The following is a 9,711-nucleotide window of genomic DNA, read 5'->3' as shown; positions in this document are numbered from 1 at the left end:
CAGTGAGGGTGATCAATCAGTGGAACAGGCTGCCATAAGAGGTGGTGAGTTCTCCTGAAATGGAAGTCTTCAAACAAAGGGTGGACAGAGATGGTTTAGTGGCTCCTGCATTAAGCAGGGGGTTGGTCACAATGACCCTGGAGGTCTCCTCCAACTCTAACATTCCATTCTATGATATCTTGAAGTATGTAACAATCTATAGTGTTAATAAATAACATTCACTTATGTAGCAATGAACAAGGTTAAAGAAGCCCTCCTCTTCCCATCAAAGTTTTTATTCTCCTAATATATTGTAAATATCATATTATACAGCACTGTATGTGTACAATTGTTCATTTTTCCTTTCTACCCAGCTAATTCTTCTCCTTTTATGTGATCTATGCAAAAATCCTTCCGCCCTTTATCTACTAACCCAGATGCTCTCTCCTCCTGTCAGGGACTTTTGAAGTGACTTATGATTCATAATGGGAAAATTGACCACCTGTTTCTATATAGAACTTAGAAGTATTCAGCTTGAAATATTTTAATCACGTTCTGTCATAGATCTGAAAGGAAAATAAAATAATAAATTGGGTGGAAGGGCTAAATGAGCAATTGTAAGTACTCAGTGCCATATAATAGGAAGATTTCAATATTATAAGTGAATAAAAACTTTGATGGGAGGAGGAGTGCTTCTTTAAAAAAACTATATAGAGGAATTATGTAAAAAAAAAAGAAAATATGACAGGAACTGAAAAAATGTTGTCATTGTATCATCTCATCCATGATTTATTGTGAATATTCTGTCAAGAAAATCCAGAAGACAAATCTATAGTTCCTCCCTTTCCCCATCTTGAAATACAGTAATCAGCTGAGATAGTCTCATAAATATGTCTGCTGCATTTAAGTATATTCTTAACATTGTCTAAACATTTGATGAAGAGTTCTCCTGATCTCCTGATTCCTCAGACTGTAAATGATGGGATTCATCATTGGAGACACCACAATGTACAGCAGAGATAAGAACTTGTTCGTGCTCGATGATCTGTCATTGGATGGTAACATGTAAACCATGATGAGCGTTCCATAGTAGATGCATACAGTGGTGAGATGGGAGCCACATGTGGAGAAGGCTTTTGACAAGCCACTGGTGGATGAAAGGGTCATTATGACGAGGAAAATACTGAAGTAGCTGATAAGAATTAAAACAAAAGGGATGACACCTCCAATGATGTCTATTACAAAGTCAACCAAAGTCAAGAGGTGAGTGTCGGAGGTAGTCAATTCAAGAAGTAACTCAAAGTCACAGAAGAAGTGGTCTATTGTGTTCCTACCACAAAACTCCAGCTGCCAAACTAAAATCATCTCAAAGGAAAGGACAAAATTAACAAACCAGGAGCCAAGAACCATCTTGAAGCAAATATGAGGTTGCATTATAGAATTGTAGCGCATCGGGTGGCAAATGGCCAAGTACCGATCATAAGACATTATAGTGATCAGAATAATTGGGTTAAAACCAAATATAAATACAATATGGAGATGGAAGATGCAGCTCCACACTGGCACCTCCATCATGTCATATAGAATTATATTTAACATCATGGGCACAATGGTCGTAGTGGAAAGGATATCGGCTACAGCTAGATGCTTGAGAAAGTAGAACATTGGGGTATTGAGGTTGTGATTGGTGGACACCAACACTATAATAAGGAGGTTTCCAGCCAGTATCATCAGGTAACAGAAGAGGAAAAGGATGAAGAGCAGAAATTTGTATTTATATAGACCTTTAAATCCAAGGAGCAGGAACTCTGTGACTTCAGTCTGGTTGACGTCGCACATTTTCTGAGAATACACTGGAAACGAAAGAAACTGATTGAAGCCTCTTTCTTGTAAGAAAGTGAATTATGTAAATGATAAAAGCATTAAAAGATCACAATAATCTATATGTAGAAAAAATGCCTCATACACAGATTATCGATGCTGATAAGCCCCACGTGGAGATGACCCTCGGAGTATTGGGCCATAAGACTACGGCGTTCCGCAACTCGAGTTTTTGAAAGTCAGTTACCAAGTGGCTGTGACCGTGTGACACTTGGGTGATACTGTGACTAATCTCATGAGTGAATTGTTGCCATGTATACAGTAATTTAGGTATCATGAAATATTCCTCCCATTTCATCTAAAGTAAGAGAAATTAATAAATCATCAAATTTTATATTTCTTATATAATAGATGAGGTTATCGGACACTTAACCCCTTCACCCCCAAGGGTGGTTTGCACGTTCATGACCGGGCCAATTTTTACAATTCTGACCACTGTACCTTTATGAGGTCATAACTCTGGAACGCTTCCATTGATCCCAGTGATTCTGACATTGTTTTCTCGTGACATATTGTACTTCATGTTAGTGGTAAAATTTCATTCAAATAACTTGCGTTTATTTGTGAAAAAAATGGAAATTTGGCAAAAATTTTGAAAATTTTGCAATTTTCCAACTTTGAATTTTTATGCCCTTAAATCACAGAGATACAGCACACAAAAAACTTGATAAGTAACATTTCCCACATGTTTACTTTACATCAGCACAATTTTGGAACCAAAATTTTTTTTTGTTAGGAAGTTATAAGGGTTAAAAGTTGACCAGCGATTTTTCATTTTTACAACACCATTTTATTTTTAGGACCACATCACATTTGAAGCCACTTTGAGGGGTCTATATGATAGAAAATACCCAAAAGTGACACCATTCTAAAAACTGAACCCCTTAAGGTGCTCAAAACCACATTCAAGAAGTTTATTAACCCATTAGGTGCGTCACAGGAATTTTTTTGAATATTTAAAAAGAAATGAACATCTAACTTTTTTTCACAAAAAAAATACTTCAGGTTCAATTTTTTTTATTTTACCAAGGGTAACAGGAGAAATTGGACTGCAAAAGTTATTGTGCAATTTGTCCTGAGTACGCTGATACCTGATTTGTGGGGGGGAACGACTGTTTCGGCGCATGGCAGAGCTCAGAATGGAAGGAGCGCCGTTTGACTTTTTCAATGCAAAATTGGCTGGAATTCAGATCGGACGCCATTCACGTTTGGAGAGTCCCTGATGTACCTAAACAGTGGAAACCCCCTACAAGTGACCCCATTTTGGAAACTAGACCCCCCACGGAACTTATCTAGATGTGTGGTGAGAACTTTGAACCCCCATGGGCTTCACAGAAGTTTATAACATAAAGCCATACAATTAAAAAATCATATTTTTTTCCACAAAAATGATCTTTTCACCCTCAATTCTTATTTTTCCAAGGGTAACAGGACCCTAAAAGTTATTGTGCAATTTGTCCTGAGTACGCTGATACCCCACATGTGGGGGTAAACCACTATTTGGGCGCATGGCAGAGCTCGGAAGGGAAGCAGTGCCATTCGACATTTTTGGCTGGAATTGAGATCGGACACCATGTCGCGTTTGGAAAACTCCTGATGTACCAAAACAGTGGAAACCCCCCACAAATGACACCATTTTGGAAACTAGACCCCCTAAGGAAATTATCTAGATGTGTGGTGAGCACTTTGACCCCCCCAGTGCTTCACAGAAGTTTATAATGCCCGGGCGTGAAAATAAATAATTCGTATTTTTTCCACAAACATGATCTTTTAGTCACCATTTTTTTATTTTCCCAAGGGTACCAGGAGAAATTGGACCCCAAAAGTTGTTGTCCAATTTGTCCTGAGTATGCTGATACCCCATATGTGGGAGAAAACTACTGTATGGGCACACGTCGGGGCTTGGAAGGGAAGTAGTGACGTTTTGGAATGCAGACTTTGATGGAATGGTCTGCGGGTGTCATATTGCCTTTGGAGAGCCCCTAATGTACCTAAACAGTGGAAACCCCCCACAAATGACCCCATTTTGAAAACTAGACCCACTAAGGAACTTATCTAGATGTGAGGTGAGCACTTTGAACCCCCAAGGGCTTCACAGAAGTTTATAATGCCAGGGCATGAAAATAAAAAAATCGTATTTTTTCCAGAAACATGATCAATTAGTCCCCAATTTTTTCATTTTCCCAAGGGTAACAGGAGAAATTGGACCCCAAAAGTTGTTGTCCAATTTGGCCTGAGTACGCAGACACCCCATATGTGGGAGAAAACTACTGTATGGACACACGTCGGGGCTCAGAAGGGAAGCAGTGACGTTTTGGAATGCAGACTTTGATGGAATGGTCTGCGGGTGTCATGTGCGTTTGGAGAGCCCCTGATGTACCTAAACTATTGAAACTCCCCACAAGTGACCCCATTTTGGACACTAGACCCCCCACGGAACTTATCTAGATGTGTGGTGAGCACTTTGAACCCCCAAGTGCTTCACAAAAGTTTATAACACTCGGACGTGAAAATAAAAAAATCATTTTTTTCCACAAAAATGATATTTTTGCCCCCAATTTTTTATTTTCCTAAGGGTAACAGGAGAAATTGGACCCCAAAAATTGTTTTGCAATTTGTCCTGAGTAGGCTTATACCCTACATGTGGGGGTAAAACACTGTTTGGGCGCATGGCAGAGCTTGGAAGGGAAGGAGCACCATTTGACTTTTTCAACTCAGAATTGGCTGGAATTGAGATCAGACGCCATGTTGCATTTGGAGAGCCCCTGATGTGCCCAAACAGTGGAAACCCCCAATTATAACTCCAACCCTAACCCCAACACACCCCTAACCCTAATCTGAGCCCTAACCCTAGCCCTAGCCCTAACCCTAGCCATAACCCTAGCCCTAACCCTAACCCTAGCCCTAACCCTAGCCCTAACCCTAGCCCTAACCCTAAGGCTGTGTGCACACGCTGCGGATTTTGCTGCGGTTCCGCAGCGGTTTTGGCTGCTGCGCACCCGCAGCAGTTTCTGCTGCGGTGTACAGTACCATGATTCCCTATGGGAATCAAAAACCGCAGTGCAGACGGTGCGGAATTTTCCGCGCGGATTATCTGCGGTTTTCAATCCGCAGAAAGAATTGACATGTCAATTCTTTCTGCGGATTCTCCTGCGGTTTGCCATCTCCTCTATTGAGGAGATGAAAAACCGCAGGACAAAACCGCAGAGCAATCCGCAGGTAAAACCGCAGGTCTTTTGACCTGCGGTTTCACCTGCGGATTTTACAAAATCCGCGCGGATGAATCCGCACCTAATCCGCAGCGTGTGCACACAGCCTTACCCTAACGGGAAAATGGAGATAAATACTTTTTTTTTAGTTTTATTATTTTTCCCTAACTAAGGGGGTGATAACGGGGGGTTTGACTTACTATTTATGGCGGTTTTTATGTTTCGCGGCTGTCACACGCTAAAAGACGCCTTTTATTGTAAAATAGTTTTTGCATCACCACATTTTGAGAGCTATAATTTTTCCGTATTTTGACCCACTGAGTCATGTGAGGTCTTATTTTTTGCGGGACGAGTTGATGTTTTTATTGGTGCCATTTTCGGGCACGTGACATTTTTTGATCGCTTTTTATTCCTATTTTTGGGACGCAGAATGAACAAAAACCAGCGTTTCATGAATTTCTTTTGGGGGGTTGAGTTTACACCGTTCCGCTTGCGGTAAAATTGATAAAGCAATTTTATTCTTCGGGTCAGTACGGTTACAGCGATACCTCATTTAAGTCTTTTTTTTTATGTTTTTGTCGGTTTTATGCAATGAAAACTATTTTATATAAAAAATAATTATTTTTGCATCGCTTTATTCTGTGAGCTATAACTTTTTTATTTTTTCGCTGATGATGCTGTGTCATGGCTCGTTTTTTGCGGGACAAGATGTCGTTTTCAGCGGTACCATGGATATTTATATGCGTCTTTTTGATCGCGCGTTATTACACTTTTTGTTTGGCGGTATGATAATAAATCATTATTTTTTGCTTCGTTTTTTATTTTTATTTTTTAAGATGTTCGCTAAAAGGGTTAACTAATGGGACTGTTTTATAGGGCGGGTCATTACGGACGTGGCGATACCTAATATGTGTACTTTTATTGTTTTTTTTTTATTATTTCCAAAAAATGGATTTATTGAGGGAATATTTTTTTTTTTTTCTAATTTATTTGGCGATTTTTTTAAATTTATTTTTACATTTTTTTTTTATTTTTTTTTACTTTATTACATAGTCCCAGGTGGGACATCACTGTCCTGTGACAGATCGCTGATCTGTCACATCACAGATCACTGTGACAGATCAGCAGTCTGTCACAGGCATTGAAGAAGACTTCCTCTTGCCTGCGCTTTGCAGGCACTGAGGAAGCCAGCTTCCTCAGGTCCCCGAAGGCCCCCGTCGCCATCTTGGATTCGGGGGCCTGGAGGATAGGAGCCCCCCGCAGCAGCGCTGCACATTGCGCTGCCGTGGGGGGCTCAGGGAAGCACGGAGGGAGCCCCCTCCCTGCCGATGCTTCCCTTTAACTCCCGGTACACCGCGATCATGTTTGATCGCGGTGTGCAAGGGGTTAACGTGTCGGGGGCGGTCCGTAACCGCCCCTGACACATAGTGCCGGGTGTCAGCTGTGATAATCAGCTGACACCCGGCCGCGATCAGCGGCGCTCACCACGTGGGCGCCGCTGATCGCGGTAGACGTACTATCCCGTCCACGGTCATACGGGCCCGGGTACCGTGGACGGGATAGTACGTCACATGTCAGGAAGGGGTTAAACATTGATGACTAAAGATGATTAAATCAATAAAAATGTGATTTTGCCTTTTTGCAAGGATTTTCCAAGGAATTTCCATTCTTTGAGATGTTATTTGTTTTCAATATCCATTTTAAAACTCTAGGGCAGACCTGGGCAAAGTGCGGCCCACGGACCAAATCCGGACCTCTGGCTGTCTCAATCTGGCCCGAGAAGAGTCAGCGCATCAGAGACAGCAACAGAAGCAGAAGCAGGGAGCCTGGGAATGGGACCAAGGTGAGTAAGTGGTGTTTTTTTTTCCTCCATGTGTATGAATATGGGAGTGAACATGGGGATTCTATGGGGGTGAACATGGGGATTTTATGGGGGTGAACATGGGAATTCTATGGGTGTGAACATGGGGATTCTATGGGGGTGAACATGGGGATTCTATGGAAGTGAACATGGGGATTCTATGGAAGTGAACATGGGGATTCTATGGAAGTGAACATGGGGATTATATGGGGGTGAATATGGGGATTCTATGGGAGTGAACTTGGTGATTCTATTGGGGTGAACATAGGAATTCTATAGGGATGAACATGGGGATTCTATGGGGGTGACATGCTGCATATGGGGAGACTATGGGGGTATCATGGTGCACATTGGGAGGCTAAGGGAAGGCTGTATGCTACCATGAAATATATGGGGAGGCTGTGTGGGGCTTAATCAGTATATGGGGAGGCAGTGGGGGCCTCTCGCAGTATATGGGAGGCAGTGTGGGGCCCCATTCAGTATGTGTAGAGACTGTGGGGCTCATGCTGAATATAAGAAGGCTGTGTGGGGCTCATGCAGTTTATGGGGAGGCTGTGTGGGGCCTAATGCAGCATATGGGGAAACTGGGGCTCATGCAGTACATGGAGAAGCCATGTGCGACACATGCTGTTCATGGGGAGGCTGTGTGGGGCTCATGCTGTATATGGGAGGCTGTGTGGGGCTCATGCTGTATATGGGAGGCTGTGTGGGGCTCATGCTGTATATAGGGAGGCTGGGTGGGGATCATGCCGTATATAGGGAGGCTGTGTGGGGATTATGTTGTATATAGGGAGGCTGTGTGGGGATCATGCAGTATATAGGCTGTGTGTGGATCATGCCGTATATAGGGATGCTGTGTGGGGCTCATGCCGTATATAGGGAGGCTGTATGGGGCTCATGCCGAATATAGGGAGGTTCTGTGGGGATCATGCCCTATATAGGGAGGCTGTGTGGGGATCATGCCATATATAGGCTGTGTGGGGATCATGCCATATATAAGAAGGCTGTGTGGGGACCATGTCGTATATAGGGAGGCTGTGTGGGGCTCATGCTGTATATAAGGGGCTGTGGGGGTACAAAGATATAGGGGGGTGTCAGCATACTTAATTATGCTCAATATTAAGTGATACAATTAATATTAATAAATTAATATTGAGTAGAATTAAATTCAAGCTATTAGTTCGGCCCTCCACAACAGTCATGGTCTCTCATGTGGCCCTTCGGGAAAATTAATTGCCCAGCCCTGCTCTAGGGTCTCCAGATCACAGAACATAAAAGAAGTTATATGTAAAAAATAAAAAATAAATTGTTATACTCACCTCTACAGTCCCTTCTTTCCTCATGGTCACCCGTCCAGTCCTTGTTGCATTTTCTGCTCCTGTAGAGAGTGCTACAATCCTCAGGGCTCTAACACATGAGCGGGGAATTCCAGCTCTGATGAAGCCTGGGAGGATTCTACACAAAGAAAAAAAATGTAATGAAATCTCGATGTTTGCCCTGACTTTGTGCATACATTCCCACCGTACCAGGCCTCATCAGAGCCGGACGTTCCAGCTCAGTGTGACACCCCCTGAAGAAGTGTGGAAAAATGCGCATCGGGGTGGAGGGACACGGCACAATCTCCACCATCGATGAGCGACTTTGCCTTTTTTAGGGTCGAGTTTTATGAAACCCGACTTTCTCAAAAGTCGAGTCGAACGAAATCGGCCGACTATCGGGAAAAGTCGGAGGTCTGACTGAAACACGAAACCCAATGCAAGTCAATGGGGAAGCAAAGTCGTCAGGTAGTGGAGGACAGTAAACACACCTACAGTGCCCATTTCAATGCCAACAACATCAATTCTTATTACTGAAGCTTGTCAAACTTAATTTACTTTATAATAATAGTTATGCATTGAAAACTGGGGGTTATTTGCCTAAAGTTGGGGGGGTAGGGCTGGTTCCAGGTTTTCGTGTGCCCCGGGCGAAAGAGTGTCAGTGAGCCCCTTTAACACATACCAGAATTCATGATTCTCCGATACGGCAGAGAAATATTAGTATAGTACAAAGAGAAATACTTCACGTCTTACATTACATGACTGATATCTATTTTAAATTCTACAATAGCTCAAAAACCGGACAGTATATTCCTCCATACAGTATTATGGCCACCACATAGTGCGCCATACAGAATAATGAGCCCCATATATTGGTCCATACAGAATAATTGGTCCCATATAATGTTCCATACAGTATATGATGAGCTCCATATAATGCTACAGTATATGATGGCCCCAATATAATGTGCCATACAGTATAGGACATAGTAACATAGAAACATAGTTAGTAAGGCCGAAAAAAGACATTAGTCCATCCAGTTCAGCCTATAAAATTCAAACAGTCCCCATAGAGTAGAATGAGCCCCACATATTGCTCCATACAGTACAATGAGTCGCATATAAACCTCCATACAGTATATGATGATCCCCATATATTGCTTCATACAGAATGGGCTCAATATAATGCTCCATACAGAATAGGCCCCATATGTGCTCCATATAATGCTCCATACCCTATATGATGCCCATAAATAATGAACCCCATATGATGTTCCAGTATATGATGGGCCCCATGGATGATGATCCATTGTATGATGGGCCTATATAATGCTCCAAATATAATGGGCCCATATGATGCTCTAGTATATGATGGGCCACATATGATGCTCCAGTATATGATGGGCCCCATGGATGATGCTCCATTGTATGATGGGCCTATATAAAGCTCCATATATAATGGGCC

At 42.4% G+C, this 9,711-nt stretch overlaps 1 protein-coding gene across 1 annotated transcript; it reads right to left on the bottom strand.

Annotated features, from left to right (window-relative positions):
- Positions 1-894: 894 nt before the first annotated feature.
- On the bottom strand, positions 895-1,818 carry LOC141049928 (olfactory receptor 1f45-like). Its single transcript, XM_073546770.1, has one exon. It carries the CDS (start codon positions 1,816-1,818, stop codon positions 895-897), a length of 924 nt encoding a protein of 307 aa, XP_073402871.1.
- Between the last annotated feature and the right edge of the window lie 7,893 nt (positions 1,819-9,711).

Source organism: Dendrobates tinctorius, unplaced genomic scaffold (assembly GCF_039654945.1).
Source record: "Dendrobates tinctorius isolate UK_male_01 unplaced genomic scaffold, ASM3965494v1 ptg000151l, whole genome shotgun sequence".
In the NCBI taxonomy this organism is placed as follows: Eukaryota; Metazoa; Chordata; class Amphibia; order Anura; family Dendrobatidae; genus Dendrobates; species Dendrobates tinctorius.
Note: the sequence above shows the minus strand (reverse complement) of the source record. Positions and strands in the feature narration are given on the sequence as shown.

Coding starts and splice junctions, on each gene's coding strand:
- LOC141049928 (XM_073546770.1), bottom strand. CDS start 1,818: ATGTGCGACGTCAACCAGACTGAAGTCACAGAGTTCCTGCTCCTTGGA.